This window comes from Eleutherodactylus coqui, chromosome 12 (genome assembly GCF_035609145.1).
Source record: "Eleutherodactylus coqui strain aEleCoq1 chromosome 12, aEleCoq1.hap1, whole genome shotgun sequence".
Taxonomy (NCBI): domain Eukaryota; kingdom Metazoa; phylum Chordata; class Amphibia; order Anura; family Eleutherodactylidae; genus Eleutherodactylus; species Eleutherodactylus coqui.
In genome coordinates, this window is record NC_089848.1 from 40,257,388 (window position 1) to 40,282,403 (window position 25,016).

General features: G+C 45.9%; 1 protein-coding gene across 4 annotated transcripts in view; it reads right to left on the reverse strand.

The window, feature by feature from the left end:
- The window catches only part of DNAJC13 (DnaJ heat shock protein family (Hsp40) member C13), a 134,958-nt gene that overhangs the window by 102,642 nt on the left and 7,300 nt on the right, over positions 1-25,016 (reverse strand). For all 4 annotated transcript variants that reach the window (XM_066585062.1, XM_066585063.1, XM_066585065.1 and 1 more), the window contains exon 2: positions 1,666-1,746. In XM_066585062.1, the coding sequence (XP_066441159.1) occupies positions 1,666-1,733 (68 nt within the window). In that variant the 5' untranslated portion in view covers positions 1,734-1,746. The remainder of the gene's footprint in view (positions 1-1,665; positions 1,747-25,016) is intronic.

Genomic DNA, 25,016 nt, shown 5'->3' on the forward strand with positions numbered 1-25,016 from the left:
AGGAGGAGAAAAAAAAAAAAAAAAAGCTTGGGACCCGGCGTCCCACATACAAAAATGCTCGAGTCTCCCATTGTAGCCAATGGGGTTCGTTACTGGAGTAGAGCTCTCGAATTTTATGAAAGGCTCGACTCGAATAACGTGGACCCGAGCATTTGGGTGCTCGCTCATCTCTAGTCATTTCCTAAAATGCACAGGAGAGGTCCTCTTTAACCACTTCAAGACCAGATACTTTTCCACCCATCGATCTAGCCTTCCAAGGCTTGTCTTTTACATTAATATAACACCATTTGATATACCACATAATGTACTTTTAAAAAAACAAAACAAAAAATGTTAGTTTGCACGACTGCAATTGTAGGAATTTTTTTTCTCTCGTCACACTACAGTAAACGTGGCATGTTGAATATGTTAAATTCTGTGGGCAATACCAAAACCAGTTTTTATTTTTAACCACTACAAAAAAAAAAAAAACAAAAAAAAAAACCTTTTATGAAAATGAAAAACTAAATTGGATTCCCGTCGCCATTTTCTTAAACACACAGCTTTTATTTTTCCATCGCTTGGGCTGCTGTATGAGCTGCATTTTTTTTGTTATTGACAAACATAATTATTATTGATCACTTTAAAAAGACAAAAAAAAAAAAATTAAAAAAGTGAGTCTAGGTGCCCAAAAAACAAAATTCATACAGTGTGAATATTTTCTCTTATGGCGTTCACTGCGTGGGATAAATCATGTGATATTTTAAATAGACAACTTTTACAAACAGAGAAAACCAAAATTATATTTTTGCTTTATTTAGATTTTTTATGGGAAAACAGGTGGGGTTTTCATTTTGCGTTTTCAAAAAAAAAAAAAAAAGGGTTATTGAATTCATCATGTTTTTATTTAGTGGCCCCAGAGGTCTTGAACTTGCAAATCACCTGATAGCTTGTATTATATACTACAATACTTCTGTATTTTTGCAGGACTGTATTGCAGTTTAGCAGGAAATTAAGTGGGACTTGCTGGGTGTGAAGCGGGCGTTTGACCGAATGACAGATTGTAAATAATAGGCAACAGTGGAGAGTAGTAAGTGCAGGCAATGCTTAAAAGGCATCCATGCTTGGTAGTTTTGGGGGCCTTTACTTAACCCACGACACCCCATTAGGATTGATTGTAGAAATAAAAGCCACAATTGGAGCTAGTCTGCCCACAGAGGTTGAGATCTCTCTCACTCTCTAACCCGGACTTCACCAGAGCAGCACCCATCCTCTGGAATGCTCTACCCCAAGGCATCCGGACAATTCCCGATGCGCTTTTAAAAACGCACCTCTTCAGGGAAGCATACCAAATCTCCTGACCTAGTCCCTCGCCCCTGCCTATGGTGCCCCACCCTGTTTGCCTTCGAATAACTGATTTTCACATGAAATCCCCCATTGCCTGTGTTTCCCATGCTTTGCTCCTCCCCCCACCCCTTGCACCTCCTGTACCACCCCCAACCCATTTGTGTCTAACCCAATGTACCTCACATTGTAATTCTTGTATTGTGTTGCATTCATCCATGCCTGAAAGCGCTGCGGAATAAGTTGGCGCTATACAAATAAAGATTATTATTATTATCTCTAATTAGCACCATTTACCATGTAAAATACATAGCATTTTTCAAAATTAGAAGGACGACTTACTTGCCCCTCCAGGAATGTTTTGTTGTATAGAAACAGGCTAGATCCTTGTTCTCTCGAATTATATTCATTTTGCATGGAGGCCTGAAAAAGTAAAAAACAAGTACACAATGTGTAAGTAAATGTTGCCAAGGAAACATAAGCAAAACAAAATAAAGTGAAAACGCAAGATTTACTATAACTATAAGTGACAGTAACTCCCCTTCATTGTTGACTATGCACAGCTCCATACAACTGGTAGTGGTTGTGCCTGGTACTGCAGCTCACTGCAACTACTGTATTCCATTCAATTGAACAGAATTAAAAGGGGTTGTCCAGAGTTAGGAAAAAAGGCTACTTTCTTCCAAACACACCACCACCTTTGTGCATAGGACTGTATGTGGTACTGCAGCTCAGCTCCATTGAAGTGAAGGGAGCTGAGCTACAATACCAGTTCCAACCCAAAGGTAAGGGTGGCATGTTTTTCTAACAGCTATGCATAATACGGAGCTGGGCCTGGTAAACAAAGATTGCGCCACAGAGCTTTCAACCAGCTGATCAGTGGGGTAATCTGAAGCTTCACCCTGACCAATTGGATATTAGTGGCCTATATTACGACTAGGCCATTATTCTAGCCCTGGGCAACCCCTGCTGATCTATGATCAGAGTACTAAAGGGGGCAACTAAAAAATAATAGCTATACCTCGGGACATTGTAGTCCTAGCAGAGCAGCTAAAAACTTCAGGAGACAAGCGGCCCTAGAGTATGTACATAAAATGAATGCAGGAACTATTCCTGTACTTTAATGTGTTACAGTCCAGCTCTTCACATTCTTCAGATAAGCCCTCCATGTGTTGGCTAGTAAGGTCTGCCTAGCTTCTATCGGCACCCTGGCAAACCGCTTCAAGTCAGCCTATTACTCTTCTTATCAGCCTCAGCCCAACGGCCAACCAGAGCCTGGGCCTTATCGTGGCACATTTCTGCAGTATATCACAATTAGTGACGGATGATGAAAACATAACGAGTACAATTTGAAGGTTACGTATGGAAACAATGTAACACACAACTGTCTCGGCCGCACAAAGCTGTGCATGCGCAGTCCACCTCTGCCATACAAGGGCCAAGAAGGTCTGGATTGCCCAAGCCGATGACATCACCAGCTCTCTCGGCAAGAGTATTTAGACCGCATGGTTCTCATCGAGAATCAGGCAGTTCTCGCTCACTGGTCGTTTAGCGTTTCACATTCCTATGATCGATCAGAGTGTAAACTGCACGATAAGTCAACGAGCCGATGCTGGTTTTTATGTTGGCCGAGACCAAAAAGAACCTCGCGATTCTCCCAAGTCGTTCAGTTGTTGCCTGCATCTAAACAAAACGATCATCGCTCAGTTTCACTCACTTGAGCGATTTTCTGAATAATAATCGTTCCATTGGAACGGGGCATTTAAAAGGAGTCGTACATTTCTGATAATTCCTTTTTGTTAGAAGATTCCCCCTAAAATGTGGAGATCACTGAGCTGTGTGTAATGTACCACCCTCTGTTCTGGTAAAAGGGTAACTGTGTGTAAGGCTGGGGAAAAAAAAAAAAGGGACATATGACCATTCAGTTCAGCCTATTAACCCCCCTCCCTCCCCCATCCCCCTCCCAAATGTTGATCCAGAGGAAGACACAAAAATAAATAAATAAAAAACACGAGACGATGGTGTCCATTAACACTTTATGCAAAACGATTGCTAAAATTGTCAATCTTTTAATAGTTTTTTTAAAAATGGTCTTTGCGTGTAAATGGGCCTAAATACATATAAATCCATCTATCCATCTCCTAGCCTGATGTGGTCATCAAAACAACTCTGCCCTCATTATATAGCTACACGGTATGCCTCACACTCACTCATCATCACCATAGCATCTACAAGGGGGCCACGGAAAAGTAGCCGGCACCACACTCGTACGTAAGCTGTCTAAAAGAAAATCTGTTATCCATAGCAACCAATCACAGCGCTGCTTTCATTTCTTATACAGCTGAGGTAAAAAGAAAGCTGCGCTGTGATTGGTTGTTTTGGGTAACAAAGATCTTCTTTAAGGCTGGGTTCTCACACTCTGGATTCCCAGCGGAAATCTCACGGCACTTAGCCGCGGGTTTTGAAGCAGCCTGGCTGCTCGCTTTTCCGCTGCAGCCTGTACTCCCATAGCGGAGAGCGCAACCGCAGCAGAATTAAAAAAATAAAAAATTTGGACATGCTGCCGCAGCAAAGTCGCACTGCAGCGCCGGCTTTGCCGCAACGAATTCGCCATCCCATGTGCACGAGATTTCTTAGAAATCTCATCCACATGGCTGACTAATCCTGGGATTAGCAGCAGCAGGTGGATTTACCGCGGCAAAATTCTGGACGAAATGTCTGCAGCAAATCCGCCCCGTGTGAACCCAGCCTTAGACAGCTTTGAGAAGAGTGTGGCAGCGGGCCAATTACCCTGTACAACAAATGTCATGCCCGACATCTGGACAAGCGGCAAGACGTTCTCTCCCAATCACACAAGCTTACATCCGTACACTTTTTCATTAATCATTTGCGGAGGTTACATGATGACGGTTACACAAAGCGGCAAAATCTTGATTTCATAAATTCCGAACTTAAGTCCTGTGATGATATAATTCACGTATTGATGGACGGACGGCAGTCGCCGTGGAACGGGCTTCTACTAGAGAGGGAGAATGAAGCTATGCTGCTTCTGCACCGGAGCCTTTAATGTGCACCGAGGCCGGGCTCACACCACCGTGCATTTGCAGCACTAAACCGGCGTGTATTTCAATAGGGCCTCTGACTAGGGTTATTAAGTCTTATTTCTGGCGTTTTGGCGCGTATTTCATGCAAAATTTGCCCATTGAAATGAATGGTATGCTTTAAAAAAAAAAAAAAAAAAAGCTTTAAGAACCCAACATTTTTACATGCGGTCGTGTGAGAGCGGCCTCACAGTCGTGGTAAAAGTTTTGAGACTGACACAAATTTTGGTTTTCATAAAGTTTGTTGCTTGAATGTTTTTAGGTCTCTTCAGCTCGTTTCGATGGTCTACTGCAGTCGCAGTAACGGGCTAGGAGGCTTCCCTCTAGCAATAAAACTGAGAATAAAAGTGTACAGTCACCACAGACAGACATTGTACTAAGGGCAGACAGGTGCCGGTGTATCTTATCTCCACCGGCTCTAGTGGTGGAGACAAGGGGTTGGGCTGCCTCACCGACAGGGAAGGTGCTGGTGACGCCCCAGCAGTGGATTGGCTGCTCATGTCCTGGGTGTGTTAGACATTACTGCCGAACAGCACCCCTCCCCAGCTGTCAGCGGCCCTCCATCCAGCAGCACAGGAGGACAGGGGCAGATATGACTTCTGGAGCAGCAGCGTAGGAGGACCTGCAGCCTCCTGTAAGTCTTCCCCTGGCGCCTCCAGTAACTTTCCCAGTCGGCCTCCCCTCATTGCCCCTCGCAGCTGCCGTTTTCACTTACCCTGCCCCTGCCCCTTGTGCTGTAACGCCTCCTGCACGGACTGTCTCCCCACCGCTGTGCGTCGCTCCTCCTGCAGCGCCGCTTAAGGCCTCATGTCCACGGGCAGATCGGATTCTGCAGCGGGAAACGTGCAGAAACCATTTGCAGGAGATTGCGGATGTAATGGTTTTCCTACGCAGATGTACTACGGATCAGCTGTGCAGAAAAAAAAAAAAAAAAATCTGCAGCCTCACCTCCCAGCCTTTTTCCCCACCTCCCTAATGGAATTTAACCTTCAATTGTGGATGCATTGCGGATTTGAATTGCGGGTGCACTGCAGATCGTCCGCACCCATTGATTTCTATTGGGCCCGTCCACACGGAATCTGCACTGAGATGAAGCATCCTCCTTTGTTTTTTCTGCAGCAGGAGGACCACAATTCAAATCTGCACGCTTAAAGGGGTTGTCCCGCGCCGAAACGGGTTTTTGTTGTTTTTTTTTACCCCCCCCCCCCCCGTTCGGCGCGAGACAACCCCGATGCAGGGGTTAAAAAAACAAACCGCTCAGCGCTTACCTGAATCCCGGCGGTCCGGCGTCTTCATACTTACCTGCTGAAGATGGCCGCCGGGGTCTGCTCCCTCCGTGGACCGCAGCTCTTCTGTGCGGTCCATTGCCGATTCCAGCCTCCTGATTGGCTGGAATCGGCACGTGACGGGGCGGAGCTACACGGAGCCGGCATTCTGCACGAGCGGCTCCATTGAAGAGAGCAGAAGACCCGGACTGCGCAAGCGCGGCTAATTTGGCCATCGGAGGGCGAAAATTAGTCGGCTCCATGGGAAAGAGGACGCCAGCAACGGAGCAGGTAAGTATAAAACTTTTTATAACTTCTGTATGGCTCATAATTAATGCACAATGTACATTACAAAGTGCATTAATATGGCCATACAGAAGTGTATAGACCCACTTGCTGCCGCGGGACAACCCCTTTAAACACGGTTGCAGATGCCAATGCTTCCCTATGGGCATTTTGACTTGCGGATCTCCTGTGCAGATTCCACAATTCAAACCTACCCGTAGACATGAGGTCTTAGACGACGCCAGTCTCACCGCCCCCCGCTGTCACTCTGAGCCCAGCGACAGCCTTCCTCCATGCAGGCATCGGATGAACACAAGGCAAACGTCACTAACCCGCTGCCTGGGTGGGGGTGTGGGGTCAACATGCTACACCGGGAAGCCACCAGGGATATGACCTGCTGACAGCTGTCAGTGACTCCGCCCAACCCCTTGTCTCCACCCCTAGTAACCAATCGAGACCAGATACACCCGTACCGAGGAGCCAATCCAAATGTACCAACAAACCCAAATGCTGCAAACATTAACTACATGAACCAGTAAAGAATAACCGGACCGTCTGCAGTCGGTTAATAAGTTTACACAAGGAATTACTAACCGATTACATCCTGGATTCTGGCTCCAAGTCAAGGAGACACAAAACCAAACAGATTACAGGCGGCCATTTTTATAATTAGAAAAAAAAATGTTTAGGGGGGGAAAAAAAACAAAAAAAACCCAAAATGATAGAATTGGAGGCCCTTATACAGCATGTTTGGGTTTCTAATTTCCTCCTTTGTAAGAGCAGAGACTGAGCGACTTGGAAGTTTTCATGATGAGTTTTCAGCCACCATACGATTCCTTTCAGACAGCAAGTGGAAGTTTTAACCCTCTAAGGCCTATTTTGGGCATAAGAACGCAATGATTTTTGGGGGATTTTCATCACATTTTTCAAAAGCGGCCGTATGAGGGCTTGTTTCCTGCATAGCGAACTGTAGTTTTATTGGTTTTAGAATGCATAGACTAGATTGTAAAACTTTTATACATTTTTTTTTAGGATAGCAGGGAGAGAACATCAATTCAGATTAATCATGCAGCATAAATGACATTTTCTTTCTGCGGGTTGGCACGATTACAAGGATACCAAATTTGTATTTATTTTTTTTAGTTTTTTTCTGCAATAAAACCCCTTTTTTGGGGGGAAATTAGTTTTTTCTAAATTGCTGCATTCAAAGTCCTATAAGTTTTATTTTTCCATGGACGGAGCTCTGTGATTGCTTGCTTTTTTTGTGTGACGAGCTGTAGTTTTTATGGGTACCATTTTGGGGTATATACTGCTATTTTGATCACTTACTGTGTTTTTTTTGTGAGGCAAAATGAAAAGGAAATCATTTTGTCACAGTTTTTTAGGGGTTCCCCTCCCCTTCTCTTTTCTACACTTTTTGCTGTGCAGGAAAAAAGGGTGTTCAGTTACAGAAACAACGACGCTAAATATGTGGGATTTTAAAAAGAAAAAAAAAGGGTGGTGGTGGTGGGTGGGGCCTTCACATCCCCCCCCCCCCCCCCTTATCTTTTAGACTATTTTTAACTTCTTTTTACACTTTTCATATACCTGTTGGGGATTTGTATCATAGCTGCTATGATTGTTATGATAAAGCATTGTAGGAGTTCTGTCCTGCAATGCCTCATCACTCATCATAGCGATCATAGGCAATGGCAAAGCGAGGTCCGATGATGTCACAGAGGGAGTGCGCTTCCTCTGCGAACCCTTTACATGTCACGATCTACATAGATTGCGGTAGGGAAGAGGCTAACAGCAGGGGTCGCTGTCCCAATGCACCCATGCTGTGGCAGAGGGAGGCTGGCTATCGGTGACAGCCTGCTCCCCCCGCTACATAGCGCGGGATCTCTTCTGATCTCGCGCTATCCCCAGGGCACAAGTGTACGTCCTGTTGCATTAGGCACCAGGGAGCCAGGATGTACACTTATGGTTAAAAGTAGTGAGATACTAGAAACTGAACAGGATTTTCCAGGACCAAGACAATGACCACCTACCCTCAGCATAGGTTGTGGATGCCAATGCTTCCCTATGGGCACTTTGAACTGTGGATCTTTCGCATGGGTCGCCCGCGAGGATTCCTCAAATCAGCTGCTGCACATTGGGCCTAAATGCATCGAAATAGTAGCTTAGGTGGCTGTCAACTAGCCCTTCTTGCAGTTATGATGGCCGCTCCTCAGCTGGGAATGGCTGCCTGCTTAGTCCACAACCGGAGAGACTCAGACCGCACACGGACCCCCCCTTTTTTTTTTATAAACACAAAAACACATGGCCCGCACATGTGGCGGAGGTGGGGCGATGTTACTGCACGCACTACTAGATTCGCACATTCAAGTTGATGAGAACGCAAAAAGGAAGTATATCTATGTTTATTATAATGAACAGTACAGGAACAATTGCCAAAACTGGGGCAGCTTTAAAAAAGCCCACAACTTCTGAGAGTCAGCTTGTTGCTATGGGAATTTCTTATACTTCACATTATTCTAGTTTTGAGAAGTGACAGAAGTTTAAAAAAAAAAATAATTAGCATAAACACCTATAGGGTGAATGCAGGAAGTGGTACCTCATTCAGAGGGCGAGGATTAAAGGAGCCCTTCTGCCTGGATAATCCTGATATGTCATAGACAATGGGATGGAAGTGAAGAGCCCGCTCCATTGTCCCCTAGTCTATGAAGGAGAGCAGCTTATACTCCGGCACCGCTCATATCGCCGGCCAGGATAATGCTGCCATCAATCCCTTCTAACTTTTAAAAGAAGAAATGGTGAATAAACGCATCCATCAAACCCGCAGAAAGTACGTGTCACCGGAAAGACTTAATGCTGACAGTAAGCTCTCCGATGGAAGTAAATCAGATGGAAAATCCACTTACAAGATTCCACGGCACCTGCTGTCAGCCACAGAGGAGCGAGGAGTCAGACAAGAGAAAGCCAAAAGACATTTACCAGCACTAGTTGAGAAACTCTGTAAAAGTTCGTGAAAGACCTAAAAACACTAGGGGGGGGGGGGGGGGGGGGGGGGGAAGATAAAAAATTTAAAAAAAGTTTATTTAGATTTATATATATTTTGAAGAAAGTAGTGCCTTCCTAGAGTACAGATTTCGTCAAGTAGTGTGAGCTCCGCCTGTCACAGTATGCTCACTGTGTAGATTTGCGAAATGTAATACAGAGTCGAGAAATCCTATAGGCTTTAATAATGCCGTTCTCACAAGCCATGCGAAGTTTGAGTGCGCAAAAAAAATATATAAAAACTTGCGGCATGCACCATCTTGGGGTACATTACAGATGGATACATGCCAATATATAGTGTATGAGGATTAGTGGCACACAGGTCATTGTGTACTCATGTGAGAGACAGACGCAGCACGCTTCTTGTGAGCCCGTCCATAGCTTTACACTATAGCTGGAATACATATTGGGGAGTATGTAAAAGTTCCAGTGCAGACCAAGGCAGTCTTACAACGTGCCAGATTCATCACAGCCACTCAGGCTGGATAATGTGATTGTTCTCAGTAAGAGAAACCAAGTAATATTGTAGATATGAAACCTTTTAATGGCTAACAAAAATACATGATGTTCATGCAAGCTTTCCAACCTCTCAGTTATGGAGTAGATCTGAAGGAAGATACACGGATGTGATTAATTTACACTTAAAAGAATACAACAGGATGGGTAGAGAAATAAATACCGTATTTTTCGCTTTATAAGATACACCAGATGATAAGACGCACCTCCGTTTTAAAGGGGGGAAATAGGGAAAAAATACTTTGAATTCACCCAGAAATAGTGCAGGAGATAGTGCCGGGCAACAGAACAGCACGTCTGAAATACCGGAGCTCTGTGTCACAGCGGCGTTTCTGTATAGCAGGAGCCAGGGAGGAAGCCGCAGTTCTCGCCAGCACTCACCACCAATCAGCAGCACATATGGGAGTCAGTGGGGAGGAGAGACAACTGGTAACTGATCACACATTTGCTCGCGCAACCACGATTTAATTAGTGCGATCCCGCGCTTTAAGTTTGCTTTATAAGACGCAGTGACTCCCCCCCCACTTTGGGGGTGGAGAAAAGAAAAGTACGACTTCTAAAGCAAAATAAGGTACTTAAAAAGTCCACTGATAAAGATGTGAAGGTTTTATGGTCCCTGAATTAGTGTTAGGGGGTCACCAGGCCAGAGTGTTCTTTGTGCTATAGATTTCTCATTACTTCCCAGTCACGCATGCATCCTATTAAGAATTTAGGCCTCTATTGAAAGTGGTTATAAATTTATATTCCCAAATTCTTCTATGACTTTTGAAATTGCCTTCAAGTATAATAACTTTCATATGTTGTATCAGTGACTAGAAAAGTGCTCACCTACAGGTAATTCTGTGGTAATGAGATCTCATCCCCGCTTTCAGTTTTTGTCCTGTTTCTCCAACATAGAGGCGCCAACAGGACATTTACTTCACCGGATCAGGTACACCTCAGACGTGGAACATGTGACTGTCCCAGGATCTTATAGTCCTGCTGTGTGTTGGGGATTTGTATCCTGTCCGCGGTCCGTACATGTGAGCAGGTCTTACAGCTCCTTACATTACAGGGATACGTTCCTTTTTGTGTGTAGGAGGACAATGCACTCCTGATTATACAGTTCCTCAAATTCAGGGGTTGTCTGTAACACAGACACGGAGGGTCCGGGGATATGGTGGTCAGACAGTCATCCTTGTGTAGGTATGGAGGAGTTTCTTTGCGGTTTTCCCTAGTACCTCTAGCCATGAATTGTAGGTCACTACTAGAGGTACACAACCTTCTCTTTGTATTGGAGTAGTTGACTCCTGGATATCCTGGTGGCTCTGGTGATTTGGGCATCGAGGTGGGATGGTAGCCCTGATTAAAAACTGTCCTTTTAAGATGGTACAAATGTTCCCTTGGGTTGGAGCAGATCCAGTTGTATCCGATAGCCTGGCTGTAGGTGATGGACTTGTTGATGTGCTTAGGATGGGAACTGTCCCATCTGAGGTATGTGGGCCGATCAATCGGTATAGGGATGTCTGTGTTGAGTTGTTTGAAATCTTTATGGTGGTGTCCAAAACATAGATTTCTGTATATGAGTAGCTCAATGTCTGGTTTATGGTGGGTGAAATGCATTGAATCTCTCATGGAATTTTATTAGCTGTTGTTCGGTGTTGGTCCAGATGATCATGTCGTCATCAATGTAGCGGAAGTAGGCCAATGGTGTGCTGGGGCAGGAGCCCAGAAAGACACTCCAGTTTTGCCATAAAAAGGTTGGCATATTGCAGTGCCATTTTACTAAAATTTTAAGACTGTTAATACTAAGGTTTATACCACCTATTTGTTTATGCCAAAAGTTACACCAATATTTTGGCGCAATTTAAGACAGACCCCATTTACACAGAGAGACGCTCCATTTTTGGAAAGTGTCTTCCAAAAACTTAAATTGTGTTTAAAAAAAAACAAACACACAGTTTTCTGCCTTATTGATGATAGAGCAGTGCACCCACCTACCAAACTTAGGTAGCCCCCACCACCCCAAGGATCAGGAACAATGCTAACATACCAGCTATCAGTATCACTAGTGCTCTTACCTAGTACTGCAATGTGGAAAGTACAGTAACTCGAAATTCAGCCAACTTTGCCGACAGTTAGATAGTACCCTACCGTTATGACTGTACAGCCCCAAAGCCAACCAACTTGTCTCCATAGATGCAATCTTAAAGCACATTCAGTCGTACTCTGCCCCATTAGGCCCCCTCAAGACGTTGGTTATAACAAAAATGTTCATGCAATTTAATACAGTGCAAATCTATTGGATCTAAAGAATTGTTAACTTCATTTCCCAGATCCTAATGGTTCTACAACAAACGCCCAAATCATACGGCCATGCATGAGAAAGCACAAGTCAACAGAGAATGTGCTGACTGTCCGCACGGGAACCGGTGCCAGGGAGCGCGTCGTCACCTTCCATACTGGTACTATTGTTGTCACTGCAATGATCAAAAAAAAAGTATGATGATTCATTAACACACACAAAGGTCGGGAAGTCCAACCTGCCCGTGCCGAAGGTCACACAATACCCGTGCCACTGACGGAGGATCGTCAGGACTGCAATGCGGACTTCAGTTTCCTACTCCGAGGTGGGGACCAAACACCATTACCACCGGGATCACTGGCATGTCCTAATGAGGGGCAACTCATACTTCCATATTTCATGGCCGACAGGTCACAATACTATAACTCTGTCCTGGAAGCTTTTCGAAGAGTTTTTCACCCTCTTTTGCTCATGTTAGTCCCTTGCTAGTTACTAATACATCTATTAAACAGGCGGTGCAGACACAACCAGGTTAGAGTGATGCCAATGCACACATTGGGGCTTATTTACTAAACGTTAGACAGGGCAAGCTTCTGGCACTTTTGCACGGGACGACACTGGTGAAGTCTGCACTCATGGACGAAGGTCATTAGTGCTTGGGCAGAGCGTTTAGGCTGCGGTCACACAGGCATAAATTCCACGGAAAGCTCTCAGAATGACCGCAGCGGGTCCGCGTGGAAATACAGTGAGATTTTCTCGGCAGAAGTACAGCTTCAAAAACAAGACGTTTTGAAGCGGCTTCGCCGCCTGTATTCCGCTATAGCCGTCTCTCCCTACAGATCGGGTGTTGTGGAAACGGCAATACAATTGACATGCCACAGCTTTGAATTCTGCATGGCATGTCAGCTTCAGCGTGGCTCGGCTTATTCGCAGCGTGCGGATGAGATTTTTGCAAATCATGTCCACTTTGCTAATTAGTCTCAGGCTTAGGCTGGGGTCACACAGGGCGGAATCCTGCCCGAAATCTCGCGGTTTGGCCGCAAGGAAAAAACGCGAGATTTCACCCAGGAAAGCGCTGCTTCAAAACCCGCGGTACTTAGCTGCGGGTTTTGGAGCAGCTTGGCTGAATGCTTTTCCATGGTGGCCAGCGTTCCAATAGAAAGCAGCGCAGCCACAATGGGGGGGGGGAAAAAAAAAAAAAAAGGAAGGATGGACATGCTGCGGCCGGGGAATCCACACAACAGCGACGGCTTTGCCGCAACGAATTGGCTGTCCCGTGTGGACGAGATTTGACAAGTCTCATCCACATGGCTGGCCAATCCCGGGATAAGCGGCCGCAGCGAATTTCCGGACTGAAATTCCGCGGCAATTCCGCCCCGTGTGAACCCAGCCTTAGACGGACAGACTTTGCCGATGGATCGCTGGGTTCTCCCCGGCTTTTCGCTCTGCTCTTCAGCTATGTGAAGCGCTGAGCATTTACACGAGAAGCCAACGATAGTTTTTATGTGATAACGACTTGCGAATGAATAGCGAGCAATTTTTTTGGGATTTCCACTGCACGATTATCGCTCAGATGTGTTCTTTAACGAATTTTAAGCGATAATTGTTACGTGTAAATGGGCCATTAGGCTGGGTTCACACAGGGCGGATTTGTTGTGGTTTTGCCGCAGAGGAACTGCTTCTGCGGCAAAACCGCTTCAAAGGTTATTTTTGTCTTGCGGATTTTCTTGCGGAAAAATCCGCAAGCGTTTTTTCCGCAGCACTTTTTTACTTTTGTCGCGGATTTTGCTGCGTCCATAGAGGTCTATGGACAAAAAAAGCCCCGCGGAAAAGTCAAAAGAATGGACATGCTGCGTCTTGAAAAAACTGCGCCGCAGTTGCATTTCCGCACTGCGGCTGTGCGGAAAAAATCCGTCCTGTGAGAACAGCTTTTTGCCCAAACACATTTGTGCTGCATTGCACTGCAAACGCAGCGGTTTTGCCGCAGTGCGGATATGCAACGGCAAACCGCGGCAAAACTGCAGCAAATCCGCCCTGTGTGACCCCAGCCTTAGACTTGACAGTCTTAGAGTGCGCCAGATTTATTAATGAATGATAAATCAGTCTAACTTTAAGACAGTTTAGTCTACGTTTAGACCCCCTATTAATTACACACCTAAGTCCGTTTACATTAGACCATTATCGTGTGAACGAGGGATCAATGGCAGGGTTCGCTCAGGCATCCCTGTTTATACAGGCAGATACATCGCTTGCTCGCTGAATCGTTCACGCTCGCTGTATACGTGAACAACAACTGAACGATCGGTACTTAAACTGAATGATTAACAGACGAGCCAACGAGGCTTTTCATGCTTGCATTAAATGAACGGTGAGCAATAAGTGAACTAATTATCGCTCAGTTGTTGGCCGTGTTCACACTGAGAGATATCATCCAAGTGTGATCCAGCGATTCTTTGAACCAGAAACAAAAACTGCGGCAGGTTTTATCTTTGGCCGTTCCCTCAGTACGCCTCAGCCATGGTTTTCAATGGAGCCGTAAAACACATTGCATGGCGTGCAATGCAAGGTTTTCCATTGAAAACACTAACCGACCCTCCGGCGTGCCTTTCAGCCGCGCCGGAAGATCACAACTTTTCAAGAAATGATTTGGGGGGGGGGGGGGGGAGAAACAAAAAAAGTCCCGAATCTGAAGGGACATCGCACGAGCGTAATATCAGGCCAAGTTTCACTGCCCAATTCTATACCCCTATATGTATCTTTGCCCGATAGGCCAATTTCACATGGGCGGACGCAATATCGAGCTGTGAAACTCAGCCCAATACCGCGCTCAGGAATGTGCCATGTCCGCATGAATGCGAGGCATTCTGTCGTCAACCGCTACACATCACTTCAGGGAGGTAACGATCTGCACCGGAGGATCGGCAAAGGTTTCCATTGTTTTCAATGCACTTACATGCACCTTGCACACTGTGCAATGATTTTTCTGGCCCTATTGAAAATAATGGGCGAGGGGTTCCGAGGAAACGCCAGAAGATAGACATGCTGCAGGGGTTAAAAGATAAAATAAATCTCTCTTCTAAATGAATCCATTCAAAAGAATGGAGTTCATATTCGTGTAAGTTTCTCGCCGGTGTGAGAAAGCCATAATTAGCCATTTGAATTGGTGAGTCCATTTGCCGCACCACAAATGAACATAAAAATAATAATCTTTATTCCGCAGCGCTTTCAAGCACGGGAGAACACAGACAATACAACAATGACATGTGATATACAATCAGTCTGAAAGGGAGGGAACACAGGTAGTAGGGGAATTACACGTGGAAATACGATATTACAAAGTAAACGAGGTGGGGCGGTGAGGAGGTGCAGGGGTAGAGGCAGGGTTAGAAGTTGTGGGGAGCCATAGGGAGGGGCAGAGGGACTAGGTCAGGAGAGTTGGTATGCCGGTATTATTGTACCTTGACACCACCGGAAGTGGTGGGTGTCCACAACGGTAAGGCTGTGTGACAGCCAGGTGACGCCCCCGTTTCTGATTGGCTGCAGGGCTGGCTTCACTTCCTCGTCCTCAGAGGTTCCGTGCACTATGTTTTCCACATCGGACTGTCAGGCGGCCATTGTCCCGCTACAGCATGCATGTGCTGCGGCGCCCCTGCTCCTGCCCCCAGTGTAGCTAGCCTGTGCTACCCTGCGAGCGGCATTCTGGCCTCTACAGCAAACTTCTACTGAGGCGGCCGTGTTCCTGCCCCCACTGTGACTGCAGGCGCCTACAGGTTCCAAGTCCTGCGGCGCCCCTGCTACTGACCTCGCTGTCACCTTGTGGGTGAGGGGTTTAAATTTCGTTCTGCAGTAGATGGGTAGCCAATGCAGTGACTGGCATAGCGCAGAGGTGTGCGAGAAGCGGCTGTGTAGGAAGAGGAGTCTAGCTGCCACATTTAGTATGGATTGTAGAGGGGAAGAGTCTGGTGAGGGGGGAAGACCAATGAGCAGTGAGTTGCAGTAGTCAAGTCAGGAAAGGATGAGGGCGACAACGAGTGTTTTTAGCGTATCAGTGGTGAGGACCGGCCAGATTTTAGCAATATTCCTGAGGTGTAGGTGGCATGTTCGGGCCAGAGATTGGATGTGGAGGTAAAGGACAGGTCAGTGCTGGTGCATCTTGTCTCCACTACAACTATGGGTGGTGACCTGGGATTGTCCTGGGGGAGTGAAAGGGTACACCCACAGCTGGTGATTGGCTACCTTAAACTCCTCCCGAGACTGAAACTGACAACATTGATAGCGGTGCTGCTATGGTAGCTCCCCGCTGGGTTAATTTCTCAGCTGTTAGTGTCCCTGTCAGCCTTCTGCCATCTATGCTTCCCTCTGGCCTTATTTGTGCACTGCTAGCGTTGCTGTTGGACTCCTGCCATGTCAGTTCCCTCCTTGGCTGGTTTCTCCACTTATAGCACCGAAGTTGCTAGCGGCGGTGTCAGTTTGGCCGCGCCGGCCTGGCATCTCTACTCCAGAAGCCGGGATGGCTGCTCCCATCCGCCACTGTGACTGTCACCGCCGGACTCCCTGCAATGTCCCCCACTATCACTCTCACCACCGGCCTCCTTGTACTCCCCTCCGCCGCTGTGACTCACCTCTGGGATCCCAGCAATTTCGTATGTGTCCCCCCCCCCCCCCCCCCCCTCTTCCTTTACTCTTGTATAATAGGTCATGCTGTCCGTCTGCTAACCAGAAACCGGCCACGCTCTGTGTCCTCCCGACGCCCCAAAAGCCGAAGCAGCTCTCGGTATCACCCTTTCCCACCAGCTGTCAGGCACTTTATTCTACCTCTGTCCAGGTAGGCACTCACCAGCTGTGGGCTTCCCTCCAACTCAACCCAGACAAAGCCATGTCTGTACCCACAGTTATGGTGGAGACAAGGTACACCAGTACTGGAGAGGTCCGAGTCCAGCGTGACCCCAAGGCAGCGTGAGTGCTGTCTGGGGGTTATGGTGGTGCCAGATACTGATAGAGAGAGGTTGGAGGGAGGTTGGCTGATTGAGGGAGGAAAGACAAGGTCAGTTTTTGAGAGGTTAAGTTTGAGAAAGAGGGAGGATATGGTGTTAGAGATAGCGGGCAGACAGTCAGATATTTTGGAAGAAGGGTGCAGAAATGTCACGGGAAGAGGTGTATACTTGCGTGTTGTCAGAGTAGGAGTGGTATTGGAGGTCGAATTTGGATGGTTTGTCCAATTGGGGCTATGTAGATGAAGAAGAGAAGGGGACCGAGGACAGAGCCCTGGGGGCCCCTGACAGCAAGGGAGAGTGGAGAACCAGCAAAGGAGATGCTGAAAGAGCGGTCAGAGAGGTAGGAGCCGAACCAGGAGAGAGCGGTGTCCTTAGGGCAGATATATGGATCTTAGGGTAATGTGATATAAAGGCTGCATTAGGACAATGGAAGGGGGTTTAACTGCAATACCAAGCACAACCTATGGACTAGAGAGGCACTGTTAGTTTAGAAAATAATCTTTTATACATTCTCTGATGCTAAAGGAAAATACGATTACACAATTACCATGCCAGCTGCCTGCCATAAACTCTTATAGTTGGAACTATAAAATTCACTGTTCAAATCCTGTACAGTCTTATTCATAGCCATTTGCACTTCCGTTGGCATCTCAGCCGGCCCCGACTCAGCAGTTGGCGGTCCTACGTCACCTCTAAGTGTGTTACAATGCAACGTTGTGCTGGAAAATACTTCCTTTTCCCACAGAAAAGTTTCATAGAGTTAAATGTTCCATTAAGCTTTATGTTCAGCCATACAGAAAGAGGTCAGAGGTTTCCAGGACCGTGCAGGCTGCATTACTTTTAGGATTATAGAGTCATTCCATGTCAAGTGGTATAATACTCCCCAACTTCAGATCTCAGATTTCGCTCAAAATTTGTGTATTACATGCAATTTTCCAAAGTTTTAGGCTCCTACAGCTATTTAGGGGTAGCGGAGGAGAAAGGAGGGGGGGGTGAGGTCTGCAAGTGTGGCCATTTTATTAATTGTTGTGCCATCTAGCCATTAATAAATTTGGGACTACGTGATTATAAAAGCTAAAAATTGGAGGTCCTGTACAACGTTTTATGCCAACTGTAATTGTACCAGCGAGAACTTTTCTGGTTCCAAAGCTAGCTTGAAAACTTTGCTCTGAGGGGGCCTCAAAAATCGGTCATTCTCTGCGGAAGGAAATTCCTGCCTGCTGAAAAAGCTGCTTCTGATTGGCTGAGCACCTCAGCCAATCACAGAAGCAGCTCTTTCAGCAGGTGGGGATTTTAATTCCCCGGCTGCTGAAAGAATTTCAGTGCAGAGTCAGGGACAGCGCAGAGAGGACACGGCTGAGCCCCGCAGCTGAAAAAAGGAGAGTATGTTTTTTTTTTAACACTACTTTGGCTTGTTTTTCAGGGAAGGGCTTATATTTCGAGCCCTTCCCTGAAAAACAATTACAGGGTGCAGGCAGCTGGCTTCCCTACCGCAGCTGTCATCTGCGACAGCTGTGGTAGGTAATTCTTTATTCCCCGCAGGGATTTAGAATTTCTTTGCCGCATCTGTCACAGATGTGGCAGGTGCACCAGGTAATTCTTTATTTTCCACGTGGTATGAAGAAAACATCTGCCGCATGTGACAGATGTGTTCATCCTCGCAGGGGGACATGGCAGCGGCGGACAGGTAAGTATATGTTTTTTTTTGTTTTTTTACACTAAAAGGGATGTTTTTCAGGGAAGAGCTTCTACTTAAAGCTCCATGCCCACCGTGCGGGGTAAATAATGCGCTAGTTTAATAGATCGGACTTTTATGGATGCGGCGATACCAAATATGCATTTTTCTTTTAGAACTTAGATTTTTATCTATCTCAAAAGGTGGGCGATTTAAACTTTTTTGTTTCTTTAAGCCCCCCTGGGGGACTACAACATGAGGGGCTCGGATTGCTCCTGCAGTATATAATAATAATCTTTATTTGTATAGCGCCAACTTATTCCGCAGCGTAATGCTATAGCACCCTGTGGTACCGACTCTAGCTTGTCTACAAGATGTGATACGAGTGGGCATGGAGGCTCTAATACCCTGTTGGGCGCCTCTAGCTTGGATACAAGATGTGATACGGGTGGGCATGGAGGCTCTAGTACCTTATTGTACTGCGTCTAGCTTGGATACAAGCTGTGATACAGATGGGCATGGAGGCTCTAATACCCTGTTGGGTGCCTCTAGCTTGGATGCAAGATGTGATGCAGGCGAGCATGAAGGCTCTAGTACCCTGCTGTACCGCCTCTAGCTTGGTTGCAAGATGTGATACAGGTGGAGATGGAGGCTCTAGTACCCTGTTGTATCACCTCTAGCTTGCATACAATATGTTAGACGCGAGGCATGGAGGCTCCATTACCCTGTTGGGTGCCTCTAGCTTGGATACAAGATGTTATACGGGTGGACATGGAAGCATACAGGTTCCTCATGGTATCCTGCAGCATATCTTTCTACATTTGCTGCAACTGAGCCTATGGTAGGCTGTTGAAGTTGGCATCCTAGATGGTCCCATACATGTTCTATTGGTGATAAATCTGGCACCTGGGCAGCCACAGAAGTGTGACAATGTTGTGGAGACAGTCCTGTGACCCCCTTGTGTTCGTGGCAGAGCATTATCCTGCTGAAAAAATGCCCGTCATTCATTGTCCCTCGTACCCCTACTAGGGGTGACCGACTGTCGTATGTGATGGCCGCCCAGACTATCACACCAGCAGGGGAAAGTGTGCGCTCCACAACAAAGGCAGGATTGAGGCGCTCACCCCAAGGTCTCCAGATATGAACTCGGCCATCGTTAGTGCTCAAACTAAACCTGGATTTATTGCTGTAGCCAACCCGGTTCCACTCTGTAGCATCCAGTTTCGTTGTTCGCGACCCCATTGCAAACAGAGGAGACTGTGGATGTCAATGGGACCTGCGAGACCAAATGTCCTTCAGTCAAGTGCATGGAAATGGTTCCAACAGACACAGGGGTGCAACGATGGCGTCACCCGTTTCTGTATGGTGGACAACAAGACAGTTGGAGCTGATGGTGCTTGTTGGACAATCCTCTCTACTGGTGGTCTGTGGGGGGGGGGGGGGGTCGTGAGCCTGGTATTACACAATACCAACATGCTAATGTGATCACAACTGCTTAAGTCAATGTAATTGGTAACATGCATGTTGCCGTGTATCACATGGGCATAAAGAACCCACATAATATGCAGTAAACATACACCCTGTAAGCCTGGCCTTAGTCTGTAACTGGGATGTGAATACAGAGTAGTCACACAGAATAACTAGCATGCTATGGGGGGTATGTGACAAGTCACATTTGTTAAACGTCATTCTACATGTTGATGTCAGGTCTCCATGTACTGTAGACAGAGACCACAAATCAGCAGTTCTCTGCGTAGCCTACAGAACGGCAGCCAGGCTCCCCCTCCAGTTCTGAGAGAACTGAGAACTACACATACAGGCTACAAGGGGGAAGTATGTGGAAAAATGCAGGATAAGAGTCATACTTTCTAGAAATGTAGGCACGCTTTAGGAAAGAACAGTCATCCACAGGCAAACTGGACCGACTGCATCTGGAAATGAGATTCAATTAAAATTGATTATTTTTAGTACTAAATTGCAATTCAAAGCCATTTACTGAAGAGGATAAAACAGATCTTTCCTGCGATTCATGTTCAGAAGCTGCTCTGCTAAAAGAGATCAGAGAAGACGGGACTACAATAGAAATCATCAAGTACATTATCATTAGTAAAGGAGGTTTTCATCCTCACCATTTTAATTTGTGCACCTTTTACGAAACAAGGGCTATAATATTCCAAGAGCCTACCAGAATGAGCTGGAACAAGTGCCCGTGGCCACCATATAGCAGTAGCCCAAACACCGGTCACATCCATCCCCAACAACATACATGTTTTCTCGGCTACTGAGGTCTATGGCCATTTGTCTGTTATGTGCTCCTGGTGAACACATTACCGTCCCAATGTGCACACAGTCGTAAATGGTTTTGATAACTCAGACCCAGTGAGTTAAGGCCCTTTTACAAGCAAAGATAATCTTTCAAACGATTGAAAGATTTTGCAATCTATTCGCATAAAGTGTTAGTGGCCATTAACACTTCATCATCTTCATTTGCACGGAAAAGGGCCTCCATGAGCTGTTTGCAGAGCCTAGTGTGTGATTAATCACACCCCCAGCTGTGCACACAGCTGCATTGTTCTACTTGTAGCTCCTGGCAGATTACAATGTTATCTGTCATCTCTCCTGGTGATAACAGCCTAAGGTCTACTAAGATACTTTATCTCTCACTAGCTGAGCCATGGGTTTTAAGTTCACCCTAAAATCATTCAAACGAAAACTGCACGATGCCCGCGATTACATGTATCTTATCGCTCATTTTCAGCAGTTTGAACTAATTTTGAGCGATAATAGTTACGTGTAAATGGGCCTTTAGGGACTAGAGGACATGTGGTGATAACACGGAGCTTTAATAAGGGCTTCAGGTTTCTTCATCCAAATAAATGCATTACATACAGGCCTGATCCCATTGATCCTCACAGCTCCCCGCTATCGTCGCTTATCCTGCAAGACTACAACAAAATGTACTCCGTAGCCCAAGACCTCCTCCCATCATGTAGTTCAATGGTCACTAACATTTCAATGTACTTATGTCTATGTGATAGCCAGTGTGGTAAACAGCAAAACTTCAAATCTGCTTACCTACATTTTATTTTGATGGGGGGGGGGGGTGATGGATGGTGGGCGCAAACACAAACGGTGCTGGCCACGAGGGTCTCTCATCCTTTCATCTGCTGTCATATGACATTTGTCTAACAGCAGAGACACATTACAGGAAGTGAGGGGCTGGGTGTTTCCTCGTTGCAGTCTCATACTGCCAATAGACGCCTATGGAGAGCAGAAGCTGCTGCTAGACAGAGAGATGGAACCAGACGGAGATGTGGCTGCAGCTTCTAGTACTGGACTCACATCTACACTGCTCAGAACTGCTGTATAAGTTCCTCCATGACGCTGTTACTTACAAGGTGTTCTACAGCGAGACAGACGATATCCTGCTCTCCCATATATGCTGTTTATGGGAGAGATCATAACTAGAGATGAGCGAGCGTACTCGCTAAGGCAAAATACTCGAGCGAGTAGTGCCTTATGCGAGTACCTGCCCGCTCGTCTCTAAAGATTCGGGTGTCGGCGGGGGAGAGCGGGGAGGAACGGATGTCTCTCTCACTCTCTCTCCTCGCTCCTCCCGCAACTCACCGCTCTTACCCCCTGGCACCGGAATCTTTAGAGACGAGCGGGCAGGTACTTGCATAAGGCACTACTCGCTCGAGTATTTTGCCTTAGCGAGTACGCTCGCTCATCTCTAATCATAACACCTAGTCTCCATCTACCAGCTGAGAGAAAACAGACACCTAGCCATATAGCCTGCAGAGGGGGAAAAAACTAGTTAAAAAAAAAAAAAAAAGCCATAATGCCCAGAAATAGCATTATTCCTCATGGTCACACAGGCACACGATAGCTTATTAGCTACACTTAAAAACACAGTCCCTTTTCAGTAAAATAATTAAAAAGGCCCCCTTTCACCTGCAATAACCACAAAGCAGGCCCTAGTGGTTGTAGCAGGGACACTCATCCACTTACCGGTTGGTACATCAGGCACCCCCCTCCCCCTGTGGTAACAGCACTACCCCTCTCCTTGCCACTGATAATACCCTCTGGGTATTGCAGAGTCCTGTTCTACAGTATATCAGCCATTTTTCCCCTTCAACTCATTCCCCCAAAACGTCCCGATAACATAACTCCATTCCATCACTTGTCTACAACAGGTTCGGTGCTGACGTTTGTAGGCAAGAATAGGATGTTGGTTCCAGTATATGAAATTCAAAGACTATGCCTCCAAATGTGCCAACGTGGTCCATGGGTATTTCGGCTCTGCGGTCCCGTTTCAGTCTGCAGTAAAATACACTGAATGTTCTTTATCTGCTTCTTTAACTGATCATTCATGGAAAACCACAACCACCACATCACGAGATCTGACAAATGACAAGCTCTGCTACATCCGTATACTAGGAACTGCGTACTAGAACAATTACTAGATCCCAACTCATTAGTAGCCGGATACAACGTGGCGCTGAGGTGCCCTACACGCCAATTACCCAATTACTAGCTCATTCATAGTAACTTTCTTCTGCAAACTAATAAGTAGCGGCCCAGCAACAAGGACTCTTACAAGGACTATCCGAGAAGCCGTAGCGGTGAGAACGCCGGCCACATTGGCTTCTGGAGGTCTAGAGGTTTCGGACTTCCACTATATGGCACCCTATACAGACAGCATAGGAGGCTACATACAAGTCTAAGCAGAAAGGAAACATTCAGTTGTGGCATTAATAATGGTATCTGTTATGACCCATCGATAAAACAAACCGCGATTTCTTTAGTGGCTGCTTGGTTGTCTTTATATTAACCTCTTAGTGACCACCCGATCGTGTTTTTACGCCCTGCCGTTGCAGGACGTGTATGGGCAGAGATCGCGCTGCGACCCTCCTCCATACATCGCGGGTGTCAGCTATTTCTTACAGCTGACACCCGGCGGCAACAGCCCCGACAAGCCGTGCAGCCGATTGATACAACAACAAAAAAAATTGTAAATAAAACAAAAATACATATTTGGTATCACTACTTAGACTATAAAAGTCTGATCTATCAAAGTAGCTCATTATTTACCCCGCACTGTGAACGTGGTCCGAAACAAAAAAAAAAAGGAACACCAGAAATGCTCCTTTTTGGTCACCCTGTTGCCAAAAAAAAAAAAAAAAAAAAAAAAAAAAAAAAAAAAAAAAAAAAATCGAATAAAAAGCGATCAAAAAGTCATATGTATTCAAAAATGGAACCAACGGTAACTACAGGGCGTCCCGCACAAAATGAGCCCTCGCATAACTGTCAACGGAAAAAAAAAAATTTAAAAAGTTAGTGTGCAAAACAGAAAAGAATTTAAAAAAATTAAATATCTTTAAGAAAAAAACAAAACAAACAAAAAAAAAACTATACAAGTTTGGTACCGTTGTAATTGTACTGACCCATAGACTAAAATCAGCGCGTCGTTTTTGTTGCAGTTTGTGCGCCGTAGAAACAAGACGCACCGAAAGATGGCGGAATGTCATTTTTTTTCCCATTTCACTCCACTTACAATTTTTTTTTTAACGCTTTTCAGTAAATTATATGGTACTTTATGGTTTAAGATATTTTTATTGATTTTACACATTGTAAACAATAACCTTTTTATCAAAATAAATCAAAGTTGTTACAAAGAAACCGTTGTAGAGCTCTAGTCTCTAAATCTCCTCGAGTGTCCGTATTTCTTCGGCGAGCCTCTCCTAGGCTACCGGGTCTAATGCTGTCGCTATTAGATGCGTGTTAATATCATCCACTATATGGTACATTAAATAGCACCATTGAAAAATATAACTCTGCCCGCAAAAAACAACGAGCCCTCATACAGTTATTTAGATGAATAAATAAAAGGAGTTATGATTTTTTTAAAAGGATAAGGGGGAAAAAAAAACAAAAAAAAAAACTTGGTCACTAAGGGGTTAAAGGCAGTTATCCAGGCTGCACCCATGGGGTTACACCAGGGTCAAAGAAGAACCCACTGCTCCGACCCCTGTGTAGTGGCTGGAGCTCGTAATTGCAGGCGTTGCTCTCATTGAGCTCAATGGGCCCCTAGCCTGCGGCAACAATGAGAGCTGCGCTTGTAATTACAAGCACCAGCCACTACACATGGGTCGGAGCAGCGGCTTCCACTCTGACCCTGACGTATCCCAGCGGGTGCTGCCTAAATAACCCACTTTAGGCACTTCTCCATATAGAAATACATCTGTATGCTCAGTCTAATCCACACAAGTGCAATATAGTCCTATTAAGGGCCTTAAGGGCTACTTGCATACGCTGCATATTAGTTGCAACTTTTAGGACAGACTTTCTAACAGAAAATCCATAGATTAGTGAAAGTGCAGGGACTTTAAAAATCTCATCTACACATTGCCAGCGAAGCAGTGAAAAAGGAGGGGTGCAAGCTGCCCCCCTCAGCTTTCAAGGAAGATACATATATGATCTGTCGGTGACTAGTACACCACCACTGGATGTAGATGCGGCCGTCTTAGAGAC